Source organism: Schistocerca cancellata, chromosome 4 (assembly GCF_023864275.1).
Source record: "Schistocerca cancellata isolate TAMUIC-IGC-003103 chromosome 4, iqSchCanc2.1, whole genome shotgun sequence".
Lineage (NCBI taxonomy): Eukaryota > Metazoa > Arthropoda > Insecta > Orthoptera > Acrididae > Schistocerca > Schistocerca cancellata.
This window is the reverse complement of record NC_064629.1, coordinates 722,305,704-722,331,379: the sequence shown is the minus strand read 5'-3', so window position 1 is coordinate 722,331,379 and position 25,676 is coordinate 722,305,704. Positions and strand designations below refer to the sequence as shown.

General features: G+C 44.6%; 1 protein-coding gene across 2 annotated transcripts in view; it reads left to right on the top strand.

Annotated features, from left to right (window-relative positions):
* Positions 1-25,676, top strand: part of LOC126183770 (uncharacterized) — a 675,939-nt gene that overhangs the window by 318,436 nt on the left and 331,827 nt on the right. Inside the window, exon 2 of one of the 2 annotated variants that reach the window (XM_049926003.1) lies at positions 1,898-2,058. The exons of the other annotated variant lie outside the window; for it this stretch is intronic. Coding sequence (XP_049781960.1) covers positions 1,898-2,058 — 161 coding nt within the window. The remainder of the gene's footprint in view (positions 1-1,897; positions 2,059-25,676) is intronic. 2 annotated transcript variants of the gene reach the window in all.

The following is a 25,676-nucleotide window of genomic DNA, read 5'->3' as shown; positions in this document are numbered from 1 at the left end:
GATGAGGACAACACAAACACCCAGTCATCTCGAGGCAGGTGAAAATCCCTGACCCCGCCGGGAATCGAACCCGGGACCCCGTGCTCGGGAAGCGAAAACGCTACCGCGAGACCACGAGCGGCGGACAAAAAAAAAACAACCCCAGACATCACAGAGCAACCTCAAACCTGAACTGCACACGCCACACAGCACGAATTGAACGCCTCTTTGGGCAGCAGGTGCACCCGATGCCTTGCATCATTTGAAAAGTGGCAAAATCTCAACTTTCTGGACCGCACTATACGTCTCGAGTTAGCTAATGTGCAGTTTCTGTGTTAATTGGCTCATTGAAGAGCTGCAGCATTATATGCTACTATGACAAATGTTTTTTCTGAGTTTTATCCAAATTTTCACTGCATGCAGTTCCCTTCACAAAGTTCACTCGGAAAATGGTTGAGATGGTCATACGGTCACTCACGGTAGCAATTCTTGTCATGTTTGGCAGCGATTGTCACTGACAAGGCGTCACACTCCCCTCCGTTCCCTCTTGGTTAGCTTTTTACGACAACTGCTCTTACACCGTGTTGCACGGTTGCAAGAGACACACAACTGCCTGCAGGCGCGTTGGACAAACCCCGCCGATACACCAACAAATTTCATTCAGGCTGTGGTCATGGACACTTTCGAAGACGATAGCTCCATTCTACGAGAGGTGTTCAATAAGTAATGCAACACAATTTGTTTCTGAAAACAGGTTGCTTTTATTCAGAATTCCAATACACCATATTATTTCCCAGTCTTTTGGCTACAAAACCTTATTTTTCAACGTAATCTACGTTCAGTGCGAACGCCTTACGCCCCCCTGTATACCCGCTTGGCACCATTCTGCTAGTCGATGACGGGGTCAACGTATCGCTGCAGCAATAACCTACCCATCATCCACGTAATGCTTCATTGGGCCAAACAGATGGAACTTCGAAGGTGCGACATCCAGGCTGTAGGGTGGATGAGGGTGAAGTTTTGTGAGCTCCTCTCGTGTTCTCAGGCTTGTATGAGCCCTTGCGTTATGAGCCCTTGCGTTGTCATGGAAAAGGATAAGCTAGTTTGCATTTTTGTGGTGACGGGTACACTGAAGTCTTTTTTTCAGTTTCCCAAGGGTTGCACGACACATTTCATTGCATCATGAAGGAGGACATCAAACAGAATAACCTCTTCAGGCTCCCAGAAGACAGGCTGAGTGTGCTTATTCTAACTTTTTCTTCAGAGGTGTGACGTCACTCCATGAATTGCCGTTCTGTTTCCGGTTCTAAGTGATGAACCCACGTTTCATCGCCTGTAAAGACTTCCGACAAAAATTTTCACGGTCAGCCTTGTAACTTGCAAGCAATTGCTCACAGATGGTCCTCCGTTGCTCCTTATGGTCCGCTGTTAGTCGGCGAGAAAACCAACAGTGAACGAGTGTGTCGGCACTTGCGATGGTGACAGACGCCTCGCCCAACGACTCACCGTGCTTTTGTTCACTGCATGTCCCACAACAAATTCCACAATTTTCAACCGAAAATGACCGAGAAAAAAATGTGTTGCATTACTTATTTAACGCCCCTCGTAAATCCTGTCACGTCTGTACGTCGACCTGTATATTTGCAATGATTCTATACAGTCGACTAGCAAATACACACCTCTTCGCTGTCATGACTGACGTCGGCGGGGGTAGTCCCGTGACCGCCTGGTACCAATTCCACACCGTCTACGGCGCTCCAAATGGAACCAGTGAGCTCTTTCAAAGGGGTAACTAATATTTTGTCCAGTGAGCTTATTTATGCCGCCTCCGTAAGACACGAGGAAACAAGCCCCGCTCCTGTAACACGAGAATGCAGCGTGGCGCGCAAACTGAGTGTAGTGTGTGGTGTGGTGGCAGCGGCGAGCCTGTTGGAGGACCTGGCGGAGGAGGTGAAGCACGTGACGCACCTGCGGCGCCACCACCTGCACCTGCTGCTGACGCCGCCGCTCACGTCGTGGCGCGCGCACGGCGTCGGGGACCTGCTCGTCGCTTTCCCGCTGCTCGCCCTGCGCTGCAAGGTACGTCGCGCAGGGGCTGCTACCCATTCAGGTTGCAACACCAGCAAGATAGCACACAATGATGTTTCACTTATAGTGCATGTACTGTATACACTGATCAAAAGTATACGGCCTTCCCTCAGTAATGCGGAAGTACCCACTATACGTCACGAGAGGTGGGGAGTATTGGGTTTTGAGCAGAAAAGCAGTAACAGCAGAATGGGTCGGTCAGTAGGCCTCAGTGACTTTGATGATGATGATGATGATGATGATGATTGGTTTGTGGGGCGCTCAACTGCGCGGTCATTAGCGCCCGTACAAAGTCCCAATTTTTACATAGTCCAATTTTTACGCAGTCCAATCTTGCCACTGTCACGAACGATGATGATGACGATGATGATGACGATGATGATGATGATGATGATGAAATGATGAGGACAGCACAAACACCTAGTCCCTGGGTAGAGAAAATCCGCAACCTGGCCAGGAATCGAACCTTGGACCCTGTGATCCAGAAGGTCAGTGACTTCGAATGTGGTCTAGTCACTCTGGATCTCACCTGACTGACAAAGCCATCAGGGACATGTCAACCATTCCAAAGCTGTCCAAGTCGACTGTTGGCCAGGGCCGGCTGGCGTGGCCGAGCGGTTCTAGGCGCTACAATCTGGAAGCGCGACCGCTACGGTCGCAGGTTCGAATCCTGCCTCAGGCAGGGATGTGTGTGATGTCCTTAGGTTAGTTAGGTTTAAGTAGATCTAAGTTCTAGGTGACTGATGACCTCAGAAGTTAAGTCCCATAGTGTTCAGACCCATTTGAACCATTTTGAACTGTTGGCGATGTGCTGGTGACGGGGAAACGCGAAGGGCAACCTCAGCTAAACAAAATCAGACAGACATCGTGTACTGACGGACAGGGACCGTCGAGTATAGAAGAGTGTGGTTGTAAAAATTCTATAAGATTAGTGGAAGGAATCAGTCGTGTTTTCCAAAGCGCCACCAGCAATCCAGCTAGGACAATGACTATCCTTAGGGAGTTACAAAAAATGGGTCGAGCAGCTCCTCGTAAGCCACGTGTTTCTGTAGTCAAAGCTAAGTGGCTCTTGAAGTCGTGTGAAGAGCGATGCTCTTGGACAGTAAGTTACGTGTAACGAATGATTTCGTTGTATGAATCAAGCTATTCGCTGTGACAATGCGATCGGAGGTGTAGGATTTGGCGCACGCTTGGAGAACTTTACCTACCATCATGTGTAGTGGCCACAGTAAACTACAGAGGCAGTTGTGTTACGATGTAGAGGTGTTTCTCGGAGTTAGGGTGTATTCTTCTTATTGCGTTTAAGAAAACTTAAATGCTGAAGAATATGAACACGCTGTATAAAGTTGTGTACTGTGTTTTGTAGGGGAATAGTTCGGACACGATGACTGCTTTCAGCATGACAATGCACTCTGTCATAAAGCAGCGTCTGTGAGAATCATTTGTGGACAATAAAATTTCTGAAACGGACTGATCTGACCGGCATCTCGACCTGAATCTAAATGCATACCATTGGGATGAGTTAGAACGTCAACTTTTCTGCAGACCCCAGCGTCCAACATCACTCAACTTCTCTGGTTTCGGCCCTTGAGAAAGAATGGACCGTCATTCCTGCACTGATACCTAGAATCCTTATTCGCATCTACATCTATATCTACGTGATTACTCTGCTATTCACAATAAAGTGCCTGGCAGAGGGTTCAATGAACCACCTTCAAGCTGTCTCTCTACCGTTCCACTCTCGAACGGCACGCGGGAAAACCGGACACTTAAATGTTTCTGTGAGAGCCCTTATTTCTCTTATTTTATCGTGGTGATCATTTCTTCCTATGTAGGTAGGTGCCAAAAGAATATTTTCGCAATCAGAGGAGAAAACTGGTGAATGAAATTTCATGAGAAGATGACGTCACAACGACAAACGACCTTGTTTTAATGATTGCCACTCCAATTCACGTATCAAGTCTGTGACGCTATCTCCCCTATTTCGCGATAATAATAAAACGAGCTGCCCTTCTTTGTACTTTTTCGATGGCATCCGTCAGTCCCACACCGCACAGCAATACTCCAGAATAGGGCGGACAAGCGTGGTGTAAGCAGTCTCTTTAGTAGACCTACTAAGTAGAACTTCTAAGTGTTCTGCCAATGAATCGCAGTCTTTGGTTTGCTTTAACCACAATATTAGCTATGTGATCGTTCCAATTTAGGTTATTTGTAATTGTAATCCCTCAGCAATTAGCTGAATTTACAGTCTTCAGATTTGTGTGAGTTATCGCGAAATCGAAATTTAGTTCATTTCCTTTAGTACTCATGTGAATAACTTCACACTTTTCTCTATTCAGGGTCAATTGCCACTTTTAGCACCATACAGATATCTTATCTAAATCATTTTGCAAGTCGTTTCAATCATCACATGACTTTACGAGACGGTAAATGACAGCATCATCTGCAAACAATCTAAGACGGTAACTCAGATTGTCTCCTATGTCGTTAACATAGATCAGGAACAATAGAGGGCCTATAACACTTCCTTGCGGAAGTTACTTCTGTTTTACTCGATGACTTTCCGTCTATTACTACGAACTATGACCTTTCTGACAGGAAATCACGAATCCAGTCGCACAACTGAGGCGACACTCCGTAGGCACGCTGTTTGTTTAGAAGACGCTTGTGAGGAACGGTGTCGAAAGCCTTCTGGAAATCTAAAAATATGGAATCAACTTGACATCCTCTGTTGATAGCACTTATTACTTCATGACTATAAAGGAGTATAAAGAGCTAGCTAGCTGTGTTTCACAAGAACGATATTTTCTTCGAGGTACTTCATAATCTTCGAATACAGTATGTATTCCAAAACCCTACTGCATATCGATGTTAGTGATAGAGGCCTGTAATTCAGCGGATTACACCTACTTCCCTTTTTGAGTATTGGTGTGACTTGAGCAATTTTCCAGTCTTTAGGTACGGATCTTTCTGTGAGCGAGTGGTTGTATATAATTGCTAAATATGGAGCTATTTTATCAGCATACTCTGAGAGGAACCTGACTGGTATACAATCTGGACCGGAGGCCTTGCCTTTATTAAGTGATTTAAGCTGCTTTGTTACACCGAGCATATCTACTTCTATGTTTCTCATCTTGGCAGTTGTTCTGGATTGGAATTCAGGAATATTTACTTCTTCTTCTTCTTCTTTGGTGAAGGAGTTTCGGAAAACCGTGTTTAATAACTCTGCTTTAGTGGCACTGTCATCAGTGACTTCGCCGTTGTTATCGCGCAGTGAAGGTAATGATCGCGTCTTGCCACTGGTGTGCTTTATGTATGACCAGAATCTCTTTGGGTTTTCTGCCAGATTTCGAGACAGAATTTCGTTGTTGAAATTATTAAAACCATCTCGCATTGAAGTACGCGCTATATTTCGAACTTCTGTAAAAGTTTGCCAATCTTGGGGATTTTGCGTTCTTTTAAATTTGGCATGCTTTTTTCGTTGCTTCTGCAACAACGATCTGACAGGTTTTGTGTACCATGGGGAATCAGTACCATCACTTATTAATTTATGTGGTATATCTCTCTCAATTGCTGTCGATACTATCTCTTTGAAAACATTCCACAACTTTTTTACACTTACATGATCAGATCTGAAGGAGTGAAATGTTTCAAATGGCTCTGAGCACTGTGGGACTTAACATCTGAGGTCATCAGTCCCCTAGAACTCAGAACTACTTAAACCTAACTAACCTAAGGACATCACACACATCCCTGTCCGAGGCAGGATTCGAACCTGCGAACGTAGAGGTCGCGCGGTTCCAGACTGATGCGCCTAGAACCGGTCGACCACAGGGTTGGCGAAAGAGAGAAGACTGTCTCTTAAAAAGACATCATCTTTCGGTAGTGCCTCCGGGATATTATTAGTTTTTGTTCCGATATTTCGGCAGACAACCTTGCAATCATTCTCAAGGTGATTCGCTTGCAAGACTTATATATCACAATAAATAAACCAGCCTCATGCCGCAGTTACGGTGTAGATACGTGAATTCCCGAAACCGATCGTGCAATAAGACTTGTAGCACTATAACTGCAGCCTGGTGATATTTTATTTACTGCTATTACTACATGTGGCAGCGTTCTCGCCATCCACTATGTTGGATAATGAAGATATTTTTAATTCTTCAGCTTCTCCCGGCGTAATTAATGTCGAAATAGGTTAAGGGTGAACTGCCCGACGTAGGTGTCCTACGGGCACAATATTTCGGCAGACGAGCACGTGGCCATCATCAGGTGCGCTGATGAACTGACTGATGGGGACCGGCGCCGCGCTTTGATCTCCTCCCCCGCTCCCTCTGATCGTCCGCTCCATCGGCCGTCCGCGGCCAGCATCCCTAGCCCCACTACTCCCGCCGACCCAGTGTTCAGTCCTAGGTTCGCGCCCAGGTGCGTGTGCTGGTGGGACCTCTGCTTTTCCTCCGCCTGCCCCCGAACTCAGTTCGTTGTCTAGTATCTTATTCCTCTTCTTTTCTGGAGACTATAAATCTACTCTGTAGGAATCAGCATGGGTTTCGAAAAAGACGATCGTGTGAAACCCAGCTCGCGCTATTCGTCCACGAGACCCAGAGGGCCATAGACACGAGTTCCCAGGTAGATGCAGCGTTTCTTGACTTTCGCAAGGCGTTTGATACAGTTCCCCACAGTCGTTTAATGAACAAAGTAAGAGCATATGGACTATCAGACCAATTGTGTGATTGGATTGAAAAGTTCCTAGATAACAGAACGCAGCATGTCATTCTCGATGGAGTGAAGTCTTCCGAAATAGAGTGATTTCAGGTGTGCCGCATGGGAGTGTCGTAGGACAGTTGCTATTCACAATATACATAAATGACCTTGTGGGTGACATCGGAAGTTCACTGAGGCTTTTTTCGGAGGATGCTGTGGTATATCGAAAGGTTGTAACAATGGAAAATTGTACTGAAATGCAGGAGGATCTGCAGCGAATTGACGCATGGTGCAGGGAATGGCAATTGAATCTCAATGTAGACAAGTGTAATGTGCTGCGAATACATAGAAAGAAAGATCATTTATCATTTAGCTACAATATAGCAGGTCAGCAATTGGAAGCAGTTAATTTCATAAATTATCTGGGAGTAGGCATTAGGAGTGATTTAAAATTGAATGACCACATAAAATTAATCGTCGGTAATGCAGATGCCAGACAGATTCATTGGAAGAATCCTAAGGAAATGCAATCCGAAAACAAAGTGGGTTAAAGTACACTTTTTCGCCCACTGCTTGAATACTGTTCACCGGTGTGAAATCCGTACCAGATGGGGTTGATAGAAGAGATCGAGTAGATCCAACGGAGAGCAGCGCGCTTCGTTACAGGATCATTTAGTAATCGTGAAAGCGTTACGGAGATGATGGATAAACTCCAGTGGAAGACTCTGCAAGAGAGACGCTCAGTAGCTCGGTACGGGCTTTTGTTGAAGTTTCGAGAACATACCTTCACCGAGGAATCAAGCAGCATATTGCTCCCTCCTACATATATCTTGTGAAGAGACCATGAGGATAAAATCAGAGAGATTAGAGCCCACACAGAGGTATACCGACAATCTTTCTTTCCACGAACAATAAGAGACTGGAATGGAAGGGAGAACCGATAGAGGTACTCAAAGTACCCTCCGCCACACACCGTCAGGTGGCTTGCGGAGTGTGGATGTAGATGTAGAGACGACTCTAATAGCGGAGTCCGATGCCCTGCTAAGTACGTGCCCGCTATCACAATTTATCAGCGGTCCCCTTAAACGAATCTTTTTAATGACACACCGAGCGAGGTGGCGCAGTGGTTAGCACACTGGACTCGCATTCGGGAGGACGACGGTTCAATCCCGTCTCCGTCCATCCTGATTTAGGTTTTCCGCGATTTCCCTAAATCGCTTCAGGCAAATGACGAGATGGTTCCTTTGAAAGGGCACGGCCGATTTCCTTCCCCATCCTTCCCTCACCCGAGCTTGCGCTCCGTCTCTAATGACCTCGTTGTCGACGGGACGTTAAACACTAATCTCCTCCTCCTTTTAATGACACAGTCCCGGAATTTGGACGTCTGTGTCACAACCATGGTGTGGTTACAGTCCATTCCATGCAATGCCGTCAGGCAATGTTCTGTGACTGCCGACTTGTTACGCTGCTACAATCTGGTATGGTGCTGGTGTTCTCGGTAACGATCTTCGACAGTACACACCGTCTGACCTATGTAAGTCTTACCACATTGTCAGGGTATCTTATTGACTCCGGATTTCCGTAGTTCAGGGTCGTCTATCACACTACTAAGTAGCGCCTGTGTTTTGGCTGGTGAGAGGACGACCGTCTTCGCTTGGTGTTATCGAAGAAATCGTCCTATCTTGCCGGATAACGCGACACAAAAAGGAATTAATGCAATGGGCGCGTCCTCCTAAGAATCTTCTTCTAATTCCTCCGGTTGAACACAGGGTGTAGGACATAGACCGCTCCGAATTTGCCACTCTCTGTAGCCATTCTTCCGGAAAACTACCCTCAGATGTTCAAGTTCTTCGTTGATACTTTAGTTGTCAGAGATATAGCTAGCCTATGTACTAATGTTTGAGCACGTCATTCTTCTGAGAAGGGCGGGGGCAGCTGTCAGCATGTAAGTACAGGTTGGTGCGCGTCTTCTTCCGGTACACGCTGTGGCCCAAATTGCCGTCCTCTCTTCTAACCAGGACATCCAGAAAGGGGAGCACTCCCTCCACCTCGACTTCCATGGTGAATTTTATATTCTGGTGTGTGGAACTGAGGTGTGTAAGGCAGTAATTCAGCTTGTCTCTTCCATGTGGCCATGTGACGAAAGTGTGATATGCATACCGGAAGAAACAGGTAGGTTTCGTCTGTGCTGATTCCAGGGCTTTCGCCATGAAAAATTCCATGTACATGTTGGCGAAAACTGGTGAACGAGGACTCCCCTTGGCTACTCCTCCCGTTTGCTCGTAGTGGACACCGTCGAAAAGAAAGTATGTCGACGTCAAGACGTCCCTAAAAAGGTTGGTTGTCTCTGCGTCAAATTTCTGACCAATAAGTTCTAATCAGTCTTGTAAAGGCTCTCTGGTAAAACGGGAAACGACGTCGAAAGTCTCAAGGACGTCCGTATCTTTAAGCTTGAAGTTGTTATGGCGTCCAACAAAATCCAGTGAGTTGCGAGTGTGATGTGAGCACTTCCCGACGTAATGGCCAAGCAAATCCTTTGGATTCTTAGAACGTGAGTATGTCGGAGCACCAGTGTTGCTGACAATGGGACGTAAGGGAACCCTATCCTTGTGAGCCTTCGATAGTCCACAAAGTTTTGGTGGAACTAATGCTTTTTGCTTAGCTTCCTAATAACCTCGTTTGGCAAGCCGGATTCTTTGAGAAGCGCCATGGTCTTCCTCTCCACCCTCTTGACAGCGACAGTGTCGATCTTCCGATATACACTGTCTTCTAACAGGCCCCGCATTTTCTCCATGTACTTCTGATGAGACAGGACCACAGTTTCGTTGCCCTAATCGGCTGGTAAGATCACAGTGTCAGGATATTCTCTTAGTTCCCTTATGGCTATCCTTCCCCTGCTAGAGATGTTCGGTTTCATAGATTTTGTTTGCGTGAGAGCACGACAGGTTTCGTGACATACTTCTTTTGCTGTTTCAGGAAGAAGTCGTGCTGCTGCCTATTTAACTGAATTGATTATTTTTCGTGACAGGTGCGGATTTAGTAGCGGGTGCAAAATTCAGTGCTTTCTTAAGAGCTGGCATCGCACCCTCATTCAGCTGCTTGTCCGTGATATTGATGATAGTCTTTCAAAGAATATCATGAGGTTGCCTCTCAGGTATACAATCGAATTTCGATGTCTGGTGTCCGGTGGCAGAATCTGCTATGACCAATGTGACACAATCAATCCAGTCCCACGTCCAAGAACTGAACTGTTTGGCCAGCTGTAGATATAAGTTGTAAAGTGCTTTGTTGGTCAGGTCCAGGCACTAGCGAGTAAAGCGGACTCTCTCACGTACGATGGCTGGGCTGGTACGTCTCCTGATTCTTCAGGCTGTCGCTGAGTCGATATGATGCCAGAATCCTTATTCTAAGTTCCTCCAGCAGAGTTCAAGACATCATCAAATAGTTCAAATGTTCAAATGTGTGTGAAATCTTATGGGACTTAACTGCTAAGATCATCAGTCCCTAAGCTTACACACTACTTAACCTAAACTATCCTAAGGACAAACACACACACACCCATGCCCGAGGGAGGACTCTAACCTCCGCCGGGACCAGCCGCACAGCATCAAATAGTGCAATTGAAAGTGGAGCTAGTTGTCTTAGCCTTCAGACTCACTCGTAAGCTCGTCGCATACTCGCAACCATGACGTGCAGTGGGACAGACATCTGGTGCAGCAAGCCATCGACGTCCCACTGTGCGTGTACTGCTCGTGAGATCGTTGACAATCGACTGTTGTCATAATGCTACGCTCGACGGAGGACGTTTTGAGAAAGTTAACTGAGGAGACGTACTTTCTACTGAATAGACTCGGAATAAGCAGGGGTAGTTCCAGCTGCGATAATTTCAAGTTGCTAGTTGTTTAATTTTTTAATGTCCGGTGAACGAGGTGCCCAAACCAATGTTGTTGGATTTTCCTGGAGATTTTCCGTTGACTCTTACAACCATCTGAAATGAGAGTACATTAGTTTATTTCAGAATTATTATTGTTTCTGAACAGTAACATGCTAAAATAATAAAAACTGGTGGATTTCTTTGACTCATTATCTTCATTAAGTTATCTCGATTCCATATAAAGCTAAAAAGTTCAAATACGGACAAAGGAGCGAGCATATTGTCAGACATTGTGTTAAATAAATTCTAAAAGATGAACTCAAGGGCAAAATAAAATTTGATAACAGTTTTTAGATAAAGCTTTCCTTCGATTTCATCGATAATTTGAATAACAATTCTTATTTACCGATGAAACTGTCCAACTTTCGACTTGGACCATTATGGGAAGAATCAACACAATATTGTCGTCTACGCTTTTGTGTTGCTGATTTCTCGTTTAGGAAAACTTGCATTATTATTTTGAAATGGTAACAGAACGAGATAGGGAGCTCTATTCGACAAAACGAATATACAACAACACTATTTTTAATTTCAGATGGTGGCTGAAACCAATAATTTTAGTCTTGTGAGGCGTTAAGTGCAGAACAGCAGGATACGAAGCGTTACTCAAATGCCACAGACTTGAAGAATATCCCATAAACAGTCATAAAAATGTTCAAATGTATGTGAAATCTTATGGGACTTAACTGCTAAGGTCGACAGTCCCTAAGCTTACACACTACTTAACCTAAATTATCCTAAGGACAAACACAAATACCCATGCCCGAGGGAGGACTCTAACCTCCGATGGGACCAGCCGCACAGTCCATGACAGCAGCGCCATAGACCGCTCGGCTAATCCTGCGCGGCAAACAGTCATAAAATAACTTCGTAAACTGAGTGTGACTACAGTACACAAAAATTTTGCTTCAAGGCACATGCCCATCGAATGAAAAGCGTGGCTGCTTTCTGATGCAACGCTGTTTGTGAGTAAGATGGGAAGAAAATGCAGAGATGAAAACATTATAAGAAAGAAATAATATATTCACTAAGTTGTATTTACGAAGCTTGGAGTTTTAATTGCAGTTCCTTCACTATATTAGCCGTTTCCGCTACGACCGAGTGTGTTGTTCATACTCGAATTTCTCGCTACCCCAGCAGAAGCAATTGTCAAGATCACGAGTAACGACAGAGCTTGATGCGCGTGCCGTCACTTCTAGTTCTACGAATACACGATTAAGTTTTTAGGTTATTTGGGGGTACGCTCTCTGTAACCGCTGCACCAGGTGGAAGAACCCTTTGCAGTCTGAACATTTGTCATCGACGGGAATTCTCGAAGCCCTCCTACTGTACCTGTAACAAACTAATTTTACATAAGTCATTTTCAATATGTTTTCTACCAACATACGTAGGATAATTGAAAAATATTAAGTTCTAACAAAATGGTCACGTGTTGAAGCAAATGCTACATTTTCTCGCCCAGAATATTGACACACGAGTGTGCACCGAAAACAGGCTCTTGAAGATATTGCAAAACGGGTACGTACTCTGACAAAGAATTCAGTTTAGAATGCCGGCATCAAAGTCCGATCAAAATCTTATGTACCGTTTCAAATTATGTTTACCGCCAATCTGAAAAATATGGTTTCGAGAGATACGTGTTTAAAATTTTGGATTGTATTTCTTGTAGTTATGTTAAACACACCTCCAGTCAGCGATCTCTGGACCATACAGCAATTTTCCCAGATCCAAATAGAGGCCCTGCTCCACCTTCTCCGTGGCTACGGTGGACCAGCGGGCCTCTTTGGCAACTTTTGTTATCCATTGCTCTGCCCGATAGATTCGCTTTTTGTCCGATTTTGTGCAGAAATTGTTACAGGTTGGTTCGATCTTAAGTTCAGGCACATTCGTAATTTCCATAGTGGCTGTTGAACCGTCGTTGAAATTACATGTCTACTATTTGTTTTTCCCATTGTGAATGGTTTTCGGAGACACCTCTTCACAGATTGCCTTGCAACTGGCGAACTTTGGATGAACACTACAATAAAATAGAAATCCTAAAGAACATTTTTAAGCTTAAAAATAAAAAATCAGTTTTTTAAATTTTCAACCAGAACTACCGCTTTGGTTGATACTGTTAGTGGCTGTTGTCGTGGAGAATGTTCCACACGGTCGTCTGGCCTATACCATGCTGTCTGGTGCTGATATCGAGCACACTGTCAAAGATCGTTTATCCTCAAATGTGTGTACTTCCCTTCGAACGTATTTCCAGTCCTATGTCCAAATGACCTTTATCGGTCCTTGTCCTAACAGGGGCCGTTTCCTGGAGTTCGTCCTCATTTAGCAAAATTAGCCTGTATACAAAATGTTACCCTACGTACTGTGTATGGTTGTGCTGAAACGCTAATCATTTGCATATCCAAGCAAAGAGTACACTTCATGCCAATTTGAAGTTGTGTCCCGTCTTCATGGAGTGATTAATGTAATGGCCAGTTATGGAGTACGAACACCGACCTATATCACAGAGCATAAATGTCAGTAGAGTGAGCATTCAGATGCGCATAACGAGAGTTCTGTCCGCGAATTCTCCTGCAGCTCAAGTCACGTGTATTTTAGGCCGTATAGCGCTTAGCGTATTATGGGCATTGTTACTTCGCTGCTACAGATAGATCACCTTCAGAGGTACCGCGAAACTTTGTATACGCATTTGTCAGAGAGCTTATTAAACTGATACCAGGAACTGAAGCTGCCTCAAAGATTTTAAGAGCGATGGCATTGTGCTTTATCGCATCAAGATCATAGCTCAGATATTCCACTTCATTGACGTTTTTAATGGGATAAGAAGTGACAGACAACAATTTTTTTACGTTTTGTATTGCGATTATTCATATTGTCGATTCACTGTTCTAATTAATTCCGTTACAAGGACACTGTAGACGACGCCAAAGTGTCACGAAAAAACAACGCATCTGGAACTATCGAAATTGTTACGGTAAATAAGGTAAGCGATTTGCATCACCTGCTTGTCCATTATTATTTTCTATTCTTCTTTATTTACCCTTCTCATTTCTGTAGACAAGTAATATATCTGTAACTTTTTTCGCCTTCCCATCAGAAAAGTAAAATCATACGCTTCACAATCCGCCCCGATAGCTGAGTGGTCAGCGTGACGGATTGCCGTCCTACGGGCCCGGTTTCGATTCCCGGCTGTGTTGGGAATTTTTCTCCGCTCAGGGACTGGGTGTTGTGTTGTCTTAATCATCATTTCATCCCCATCTGGCCCGCAGGTCGCCCAATGTGGCGTCGAATATAATAAGAACTGCACCAAGGCGGCCGGACCTACCCCATAAGGGGCATCCAGGCCAAAGACGACAAACGCTCATTTCCATTTCCATACACTTCCACAAAAAAAATAAAAAATACAGCATCAATGCTTGAATTTTTGACTAATAGAAGAAGTGGCAGCTAACAATAGTCTTCTATTGCACTCATTCACATTGTCGAAATTGTTCTAATTAATTACGTTACAAAGACACTGCATACGAAACTGTCTCACGCGGAAATACTTAGATACACACAAGGGTGTGAGAACCTGCATAAACTGGAGGAAATTAATCAGACTACCATGTATGTCTGGCATTTTACTCAAACACACTTGCAAATTTATCTGGTACTTCTCTTGTAAATACATGGCCATAAATAGCAGAATTTATCCCTACAGTGCAACACTTTGTAATGTCATGTCCCGATATTTTTCAACATGAAAGTGCCTCGTATCAGCATGACATTTACAATTACACATATTTATTGTACATACCTATGAAAAATAACAGATCCTCCTTTCACATACTTCTCTTTACATTTGTGGCAAAGACAATACTGGACCATAGCTGTTACTAAAACTCAAACGTGCAGAAACGTATATAAAACAAGGCGAATACGTGCAGTATTCAAATTTCGCCATTACCGCAAACTGTAGACAAACAGTGTAGTCCCAAAATCACGTGACTATCTCGGTATGCTGTTGATAACAGGCGCAGTAGACTATGCTCACTCCATAGGAACACATACTCTATGACATATACCAACGACCCAAAGCAGTATGACCATCTGCTTAGTAGCGTACTGGTTTACATTTGGAACACAATACAGCAGGGATTCTGTGCGACATTGATTCAATAAGTCCTTGGTAGGGTTCCAGAGGTATACGGCTCTAGATTTCTACGTACAGGTCATACAGTTCCCGTAATTCACGGACCGATGGTTTGCGGACGCGAAGCTGCGCCTGGTTGCGACCCAGATGTGTCCCATAAGGTTCAAATCAGGTGAATTTGGTGGCCAAGGTACCAAACTGAGTTTACAATCATACTCCTCAAACTGCTGTAGCACGATTCTGGTCTTGCGACACAGACAATTATCCTCCTGGTAGACAAGCTCACCAGACAAAAAATTAGTCACCCCTACAGAAATCATAACAAACACCATTTAATTCCACGTAATGCCGCACGTGGACTTGATAACCGCCCGAATTCGCTTAGGAAACGAGTCCATAAGGTTATGCAGGTACATCACGTCCAGGTTAAGCCACTCGCCGAGGATTTGATAACCCAGTTCCACCAAATGGTGGAGATACTGATGCCGGCGTTTTAACGGTTGTTCCAACATGTCATGCAGATTCTCTATGGGGTTCAAGTAAGGTGATTTTACAGGTCAGTAAAGATGTTCTGTGTTCAGTGTTCAGAAAACCAGTTACACATTCTTCCAGCCCAATGAACTCCATTGTTGCTGTCTTAAAAAATAGGGGTGTCTATAGCATATCGATAATGCAAATGTTGCGACTGAAAGGTAACATCCTATCATTCACAATGCTTACATAAACATGCTGCTTCATGTTAGCAGTCACCTTAGGGATTGGGTCTAATTCATGATAAGAAAAACACCCCCAAAATATTACAGATCCACCTCTGACTTGAACCTGACCTTGCACACATTCAGGATGAAATGCTTGATTTGGCGTTCTGTGCAGTCGACGACGTGCGTTATTTGAATATAGGCAAAAACGTGATTTGTCAGACTACATTACGTTCCGCAAGTCAGATATTGCTCACATTAGATGATTTCCATCCCATTTAAGACGCGTAGCTTCATATGCCAGTGTGAGCAATGGCCCCTTGCGATGTGGTCGACTCCAAAAGTTCATTGCACGCTGTTCCCGTCGTAATGTTGTCGCGTTAATAGGTGGGAATGGACCTTCATTCACTGACTGCAGCGATTCCTGTTGGGTTTGGGAGCGATTTTGATTCACAAGCCGTGAAACACGTCTCCGCTCATCTCAGTCAAGATCTTTTTCCGACCACAATACTGACGCGTTACGGGGTCACGGGTGCTACACCACTGCTTGTAGTCTGCCGCGAAAGACCAACAAATTCACCAACTTCACACACCGTATAGTCATTGACACGGCCAAACACGATTGCTCCTTTCTGCAACTCTGTTAAGTCTTCACATTTAGCCGTGTTTACGTACAACGTCAGCTTGAAACATAAATGTCTCACTGATCGTTACTGCCTTAGCTCATGTCCTACATGAGCGACAGAAGCGAGTGACAGCGCGCGACAGCTTCAGGCGATGAAACACAACTGCAGGTGTACTTAGGGAAGTGTTCTACGTGAGCGACATCTGTGTCGCTGCCTGTCTCCCACTGCAACTAGCGACGTTTGAATTCAAACGTATTTGAATCTTGTCGCTGCAGCACACGTGACACAGAGCGACAGCCACGTGTCTTTGCAAAGCAGTGGAGCAGACGCGATGACAGTTATGAACTACTTAACATCCGATTTTAAGAAAACTATTCGGTGAAAAAAACTGATTCTTCCGCAACCTATAGCCTGATATCCTTAAAGGATAAAGGTCAGAATTTATTTTCGTTATTCGTCGTCATAGTTACTGTGCTGCACAAAATTTTTAAGAATTTGCAGAAGTAAAATCACATTGTGCAGACTTTCCGTATAGTTCATTTAAGGCCATACATTATTGCGTATGAAATGTAACCAATATATCTCAGTTGTATTTAAAGTTGAGACCTGAATTATATCTCTCTTCATTCTTGAGATATTGGTTATTATTTCCGCGGACGGGTCACGCGCGGCGCGTCCGAACCTTTCCTGCTCTTCAGGAATCAGGTGGTCGTAAAAATCGTCGTATCTCAGAAATGGTTCAAGGTATCGGAACGTCGATTTTTGGAAATGACAGCACGCAGAAAGGACTATTTTATCGTATGATTAACACTCTATACGTTTTTGTAAACGCATGAGCAGAGCGAAAACAGGACTCCCTATAACTTACACCATGAGGTTTCATCCAAATTTTCATAGCCAAACAAAGGGAGAGAAACAGGTAAATGGGGTATCAAAGTGACCAGCAAGAGGTCTAGTTTGGCATGAAAATATTTAAGTGCTTGAAAGTAATCAAGGTAATGAACGAAAACTTAATTAATAAACTGAGGAAAAATTGAAATATTTCACGAAAAGCTGCTGTAAATGAGGTGTCAAAAATTTCATCTGATCAAGACCTAGCTATTTTGCACATAAAAAGATACATTGGTGCGGTATTTAAATAACAAAAAGGCTTCCTTCGAATCAAGTACGTTAGGACGGCAAACATGGGGTCAGTAAGATCATGCTTTCTGAATAAAACTTGAAATTCAAAAATGGAAGAAATCAAATATTTTATGAAATAATTTGTGTAAAAGAAATAAATAGATCAGAGAAACGTTCTACATGCCTTTGAATGATGCTCGAAATCATGTATAGAAAATGAGGTGCACCAAACGTTTCCATAATATTTTTATTTTATGCTTTTAGACAAATCATTACACAAAACATTTGACTTTTTTTTTTAAATTTTGGAAGCCTTACTTTTACAGACTACGTAGAGCAATTGAAACGCTAGGCCTTAACACTGACCGCTGATGAATTACGTTTGCAACATCAAATATCTGTAAAATTTCATGGTTCATTATTAGGAATTAAATGTGTTTGATACACTGGGATAGGTGTGAAGATCAAGTTCTTTGGCAATACCTTAAAAATACACTTAGCGTTGCAGTGTTAACAGTATACATAAAACTTAGTATACAGAATCGTAACATCAGTGAAATTATAAGAACAGCCCGGAATCGAACCCAGATCTTTATCCACACACATAATTTCGAAGTGAACACGCCACCTCTACACCACAGCTAGCTATTATTCACTGAAGTCAGTGTGTGTGCTTATGTTCGTATTTAGTGTAGTTAGTCATGTAATAGTCATTCCTTCACATTTATTGGCTGTTAAAAGTTCTTGATCATGTAAAAAAACATTCGTATTTAATTTATTGATGAGATAGTCTAATGCTCCTCTGCTCATTCACGTGTATTCGAAGAATTTGTCTGGCGATTTCGTAGTTGACGATACTCATGGAGATTCCTCCCTTTGTAAATTTCATGCACAGCATTCCTTTTCGCTTTATTTTCTTAAGTAAACCTAATTCTGTAGCCTTACTGTCCAGCTACAGTATTCTATGGATTAAGGACACCGTTTTATAGAAACAGCTGGTTGTCTCTAAGCAGCCATCTTGTAGTGCGACACGGTCTCTCACACGCAGGACACCTAAGGTTGTCGCTCGACGCTGCTGCTTGTCGCTGGAGTGTCGCATATCCAGACGTCGCTCGCTGTCGCTCACGTAGGACATTGCCTTAGGCTCACTTACAAGGGAACCTCCCCATCGCACCCCCCTCAGATTTAGTTATAAGTTGGCACAGTGGATAGGCCTTGAAAAACTGAATACAGATCAATCGAGAAAACAGAAGAAGTTGTGTGGAACTATGAAAAAATAAGCTATATATACAAATTGAGTAGTCCATGTGGAAGATAGGACACATGAAGCAAGTTGTGCGCTCAGGAGCGCAGTGGTCCCGTGGTTAGCGTGAGCAGCTGCGGAATGGGAGGTCCTTGGTTCAAGTCTTCCCTCGAATGAAAAGTTTAATTTTTCAGTTTATGTGACAAATTCTTATGTTTTCATTACTTTTTGGGAGTGATTATCACATCCACAAGAAAACCTAAATCGGGCAAGGTAGAAGAATCCTTTTACCCATTCGCCAAGTGTACAAGTTAGGTGGGTCGACAACATATTCCTGTCATGTGACGCACATGCCGTCACCAGTGTCGTATAGAATATATCAGACGTGTTTTCCTGTGGAGGAATCTGTTGACCTATGACCTTGCGATCAAATGTTTTCGGTTCCCATTGGAGAGGCACACCCTTTCGTCTACTAATGGCACGGTTTTGCGGTGCGGTCGCAAAACACAGACACTAAACTTATTACTGTGAACAGAGACGTCAATGAACGAACGGACAAATCATAAATTTGCAAAAATAAAGGAAGTAAACTTTTCACTCGAGGGAAAACTTGAACCAAGGACCTGTCTTTCCGCAGCTGCTCACGCGAACCACGGGACCACGGCGCTCCTGAGCTCACACTATCCTTGATGTTGCCTATGTTTCGCATGGACTATTCAGTTTGTTTATTTTGCTTATTTTTTTCATAGTTCCACACAACTTCTTCCTGTTTTCTCGATTGATCTGTGTTCAGTTTTTCAAGGCCTATCCACTGTGCCTACTTATAATTAAATGTGATGGGGGTGCGATGGGGAGGTTCCCTTGTTAGAGGCAGTGCGCACGCAGTTGACCTCGTGACTCGATCGCTGCGCCATTTATAAACGCTTCACGGCTCATCTGCGCGTGCGCACTGGGATGACTAATTCTGTGCTAACCAGTCGGGGAAGCCACCAAGTATGAAGAGATGCAAGTCGTCCGCAATTACGTTCACGTAGTAAACAGTTGCCAGGGTCCCTTCGATTATTACCACAGGTTCGATGGCTCTCAGGTGAATATCCCTCACAGCACAGTACTGTCCCCACAGCCCTGCATATGCGGTACCATGGATGTGTCGAGCAGCCGTTAGGATGGATGACAGTGTATACGGATACAACATCGACTTGGTGTTACAAGAAACGTGATTCATTCGAACAGGCGACACGTTTGCATTAATCCATAGACCAGTCTCGATCTCATTCCTATTGTAATCTCAATTGTGGATGTCATTAGGTCAACATGCAAACACGCAGGGGGCGACTGTTGCGCAGCCCCCTGTTCAGCAACCTGTACTGAATGGTGTGCTCGGAAACACTTTGCTAAACCAGCATCGTATTCTGTCGTCGGACCTACCGCAGGTCGCCACCTATTCTGCTTTACAGTGCGTGCTAGACTAGGTCCTACAAGTTCTATGATGATGTTTGGACGCCCAACACTGTCGCCAACACATGTTTCACGTCCTCCAATCAATTTCCATAGATGGTCATGACAGTTGCATGCCAGCAGCCGACCAGCTTCGCAGTTTCCGTGATTCTCGTTTCCACGTGTTTGCCGTAACAATCGGCCCTTTGTGAAAGTCATCTATGCCAGTGACTTTCTCCATATGCGATCCGTGTCATCGCTAGAATGATTTTCCAGTCGTCTCTGGTCCACTTGTATACTTTTGTTCTTACATTACGTGAGCGCAGCGTCACCAGTTGGCATATAGTCTAGTGGCGGGTAGTAATCCTATTGTTTTGGCTGATCAGCATATTATGCTTAAGAATTGCATTTTGCGCGTTAAATTAGCTAATCCTCGTGGGCTCGGTGCATGTATATCACTTATTTTCTATCGTGTCGGAACTTCGAAGTAAATAATCAACAGAAGGAAATCGGTCGTTGACATCAGTTTATACATGGTACCCCACCACACTTTAAGAATAAAAAAATAAAATAAAAACGCTATGACTCCAAATGAAGGCCCCACTTTTGCAGGCTGGTCTCATATCTCGTGGTACGAGTCTGTTGAGCCTTCCGTGTTGTCCAAGTCTTTGAGTGACCAGGAGGGAGCTCTTCCTTCTGAACCATCCATTTCTCCAAATTTAGACATTTCCCCCACCACTTTGAGGTCCTTGCTGTGGTGTTCCTGTGAGAGCATCATTATTTGCCAAGAAGCTCTCTTGATTTCAGCACATCATTATCGTGCTGTTGTCGATGTTCGAATTCAAGAGTTTTCCCCACATGAAGCACTCTCAGCTTTAGCATGACAATGCCAGAACGCACTCGAGTGCTGTGACGTGTGCAACAATCCGACGCCTTGGGTTCTCTGTCATCGATTATCCTCCATGCAGTCCCGGCCTGGCCCCATCCGATTTTCATCCTGTTCCAGACCTTAAAGAACACCTTCGATAAATTCACTTTGATAGCGACGAAGCAATGCAAGCAGAGGTGAGGTTGTGTCTCTGTCATCAAAGTCAAACATTCTAATGGGACGGTATCAACAAACTGGTCTCTCGTTGGGAGAAATATTTTCGCCGCCAGGATGACTATGTTGAGAAACAAATCTGTAGATATGAAGAATAAAGATGTAGAATGTTAATAACGTATGCTTTATTTAAAAATCTATAAGAGTTTCTTTAGGGGTTTTCACCCAAAAAAAAATTCGGAGGCATTACTTTTCAGAATCCCCTCGTAATATTCGGCATAGTCCCTCTGAGGTGAATGTATTCTGTCCAGTGTCTTACCAGAGTGTCCCTGAAGGGTGATCCTGGGTGGTCTGCATGTTTCTCATGTACTACTGTCTTAATCCCTTAATACGATACAAAACGTTTACCAGCCACAAATTTCTTTAACTGTGTGAATGTACACTCCTGGAAATTGAAATAAGAACACCGTGAATTCATTGTCCCAGGAAGGGGAAACTTTATTGACACATTCCTGGGGTCAGATACATCACATGATCACACTGACAGAACCACAGGCACATAGACACAGGCAACAGAGCATGCACAATGTCGGCACTAGTACAGTGTATATCCACCTTTCGCAGCAATGCAGGCTGCTATTCTCCCATGGAGACGATCGTAGAGATGCTGGATGTAGTCCTGTGGAACGGCTTGCCATGCCATTTCCACCTGGCGCCTCAGTTGGACCAGCGTTCGTGCTGGACGTGCAGACCGCGTGAGACGACGCTTCATCCAGTCCCAAACATGCTCAATGGGGGACAGATCCGGAGATCTTGCTGGCCAGGGTAGTTGACTTACACCTCCTAGAGCAAGTTGGGTGGCACGGGATACATGCGGACGTGCATTGTCCTGTTGGAACAGCAAGTTCCCTTGCCGGTCTAGGAATGGTAGAACGATGGGTTCGATGACAAATTGGATGTACCGTGCACTATTCAGTGTCCCCTCGACGATCACCAGTGGTGTATGGCCAGTGTAGGAGATCGCTCCCCACACCATGATGCCGGGTGTTGGACCTGTGTGCCTCGGTCGTATGCAGTCCTGATTGTGGCGCTCACCTGCACGGCGCCAAACACGCATACGACCATCATTGGCACCAAGGCAGAAGCGACTCTCATCGCTGAAGACGACACGTCTCCATTCGTCCCTCCATTCACGCCTGTCGCGACACCACTGGAGGCGGGCTGCACGATGTTGGGGCGTGAGCGGAAGACGGCCTAACGGTGTGCGGGACCGTAGCCCAGCTTCATGGAGACGGTTGCGAATGGTCCTCGCCGATACCCCAGGAGCAACAGTGTCCCTAATTTGCTGGGAAGTGGCGGTGCGGTCCCCTACGGCACTGCGTAGGATCCTACGGTCTTGGCGTGCATCCGTGCGTCGCTGCGGTCCGGTCCCAGGTCGACGGGCACGTGCACCTTCCGCCGACCACTGGCGACAACATCGATGTACTGTGGAGACCTCACGCCCCACGTGTTGAGCAATTCGGCGGTACGTCCACCCGGCCTCCCGCATGCCCACTATACGCCCTCGCTCAAAGTCCGTCAACTGCACATACGGTTCACGTCCACGCTGTCGCGGCATGCTACCAGTGTTAAAGACTGCGATGGAGCTCCGTATGCCACGGCAAACTGGCTGACACTGACGGCGGCGGCGGTGCACAAATGCTGCGCAGCTAGCGCCATTCGACGGCCAACACCGCGGTTCCTGGTGTGTCCGTTGTGCCGTGCGTGTGATCATTGCTTGTACAGCCCTCTCGCAGTGTCCGGAGCAAGTATGGTGGGTCTGACACACCGGTGTCAATGTGTTCTTTTTTTCCATTTCCAGGAGTGTATTTGTCAGTAGGTACCAAATCAATTGAAAAATAGAAATGTTTCAAAAGTTCTTGTTTGAAATTCTTAATTTTCCGTATGTTCAACATCCTAATTGGCATATAAATTGTCTTCATGAAGCATAATTTTTAGTCCTGAAGACTTGCATAGGATTTGGCTCTGAGCACTATGGGACTTAACATCTGAGGTCATCAGCCCCCTAGAACTTAGAACTACTTAAACCTATCTAACCTAAGGACATCACACACATCCATGCCCGAGGCAGGATTCCAACCTGCGACCGTAGTGGTCGCGCGGTTCCAGACTGAAGCGCCTAGAACCGATCAGCCACACCGGCTGGCGCATAGGATTCGACAGTTAATATTTTACCCTTCTCAAGAGCGATTTTGAATCGTATAAAACAGTGGCCATAACCCTCATCGCAGATCAAATCAGTTTCCTCCCACTACTTGCATTTCTGCTTCGGCTCTCGGCATTAAGTAATTGACCAAAATATTACCTATAACACAAATCGGAGCACCAAATAATTTGCATCGCTGAGAAAATAGTTTCCATGTTTGCTTTCGGCCAGCATTCACCCATTATACACACAGTTGTATCGTAGTTAATTCCTCATGTCAAACCTACCATACTCCTTCAGAATGCCTAGTGTGTCAGTTATTTCAAGCCCTTTCGTTTCGGCTGGACAGTACAATATTCTTCACTTTCACAATATTTCCATCTACAGCTTCAGATTTGGTACGTCCTTCAAGAAAACTACGGCCTCTTTCGAATTTAGCCACTCTTCACGAACTGTTGAAAACAGGCGAGTAATTCTCGCACAACACTACACAAAATATGGATCGATTTCTCTAAAGTTTGTGCTGTTTCTTATCCTGGTAGACTGAGCCAAGTTTAATGTGGCCTTTCGTTATAATTGCCTTAGTCTGGTGTGGTAAGCCAAATATAATATGCCTGATATCTTACACCGGCACGGGTAGACAAGAATAATTAGCCTACTGTTAGATGTCTGTTAAATGGTAATGTTTACGTATAACGGAATTTGTATGTCTGCTCATATTACTGAATCTGACTGCGATCATGAGGCCGGCCGCTTTAACCGAGCGGCTCGTCGCCACACGGTAGCTCAGCGTGTTCGGCCAGACGGCAGCTCGCCCTCTGTAATAAAAAAACTGAGTAAAGGAATCGACGATCAACTTCAACGGATGAATTGTGACGTCCGCCCAGACCAAACGCAACGAACAATACTGAACAAAATGAAAAAAAAGAAAAAAGGTGCTTCAGTCTGGAACCGCGCTGCAGCTACGGTCGTAGGTTCGAATCCTGCCTGCTACGGTCGTAGGTTCGAATCCTGCCACGGGCATGGATGTGTGTGATGTCCTTAGGTTAGTTAGGTCTAAGTAGTTCTAAGTCTAGGGGACTGATGACCTCCGATGTTAAGTCCCATAGAGCTTAGAGCCATTTTTTGCGTTCATGAATTGAATTTGACTGCAATAGAAGTTATTTTTAAATTCTGCGACACGGAGACAACACTAGCGTTCCCAAGCTGTTCTCTTGAAGGTGTCTTCTTTGTCTTGAGTACTATCTCGCAAGTTGCGCAATAAAATTTTATTGTTTAAAATGAGTGGAGCTGCTATAGAGTGTGTTATCGGTCCTTTCCTGAGTTAAATGTGTAGGCAAATGTTTTACGGAAATACGAGAGACCTACACTCATTCTCTTTACCCTATCACTTACTAGTTACTGTTATATTGCGACACAAACGGATAACATACACTGTTACTACGTATTGCACCACAAGTCTTGCTCGGTTGCACTTTGTCAAAAATAAACTTTTTCGACTACTATTACAGTCAATATTCAGCACACTCTTCCACCCTCAGTATTCTGTTAATTATCTCCCCATTCCTTCACGGAATTCGACCTCAGTCATCGTAGTATTGGGACAGGGCCGGCACCATTCCAAAATACCGAATGTATCCGGCACGTGTTGCCTCTCTAGTCGTTATTACCGTAGCGGGTTGCGACATAGAGGGAGTCCATTCCAAAGCATCGTTAGTAGACAACAACAAGGTCGCACGCAGTGTATCCGGCAAGTGTTGACTCTCTAGTCGTTATTACCGGCGCGGGGTTGTGACATAGAGAGAGAAACCCTTTCTGGAACTCGAACCCTGCTCCTCCTGGGTGGAAAGGCCAAGTGCTCCCACCTAACACAATTAAACCACCAGACACACATGGAATTGATGGGAAATTAAAAATGCCGGAGCCCTTTCTGGGACTCGAACCCTGGTGCTCCTGGACGGAATGCTCAAGTGCACCCCCAACACATGAAACCTGTCTAGATGCGGGAGAGGAAGGTTAGGTTAGTGTACTTTATTTATTTTGGTCGAGAAACTGACGCAAAGATCGATCCTAATTGCGTAATTAATCACAAAGATAGGTCCTAATTACACAACTATATGCAAAGCACTACAGAAGGACGGCATAAAATCGCAATACGCCGCGAAAACTGACGATACCATACAACTGGTGTTATCCTGCCAAGAAAAAAATTCGCAGAACCACTCGAAACCAGCGACAGAAACATCGAAACTCTACCCTACACCTACAAGCTGCCAGAGTCGATATTAGCTAACTTTGAGACGAGTGTATTTCCTGCTTTTCATGTATGCGTGTTTCTACTGCATTACAGAGAAGTTATTATCAGAGTTTTTTTTTTCCTTTGTATACGTCTACGGCATTGCATGTTTCGAATTCTTTAAGTTCAATGGGCTCCATGTACAATTAATCTTAAATAGAGTGATGGT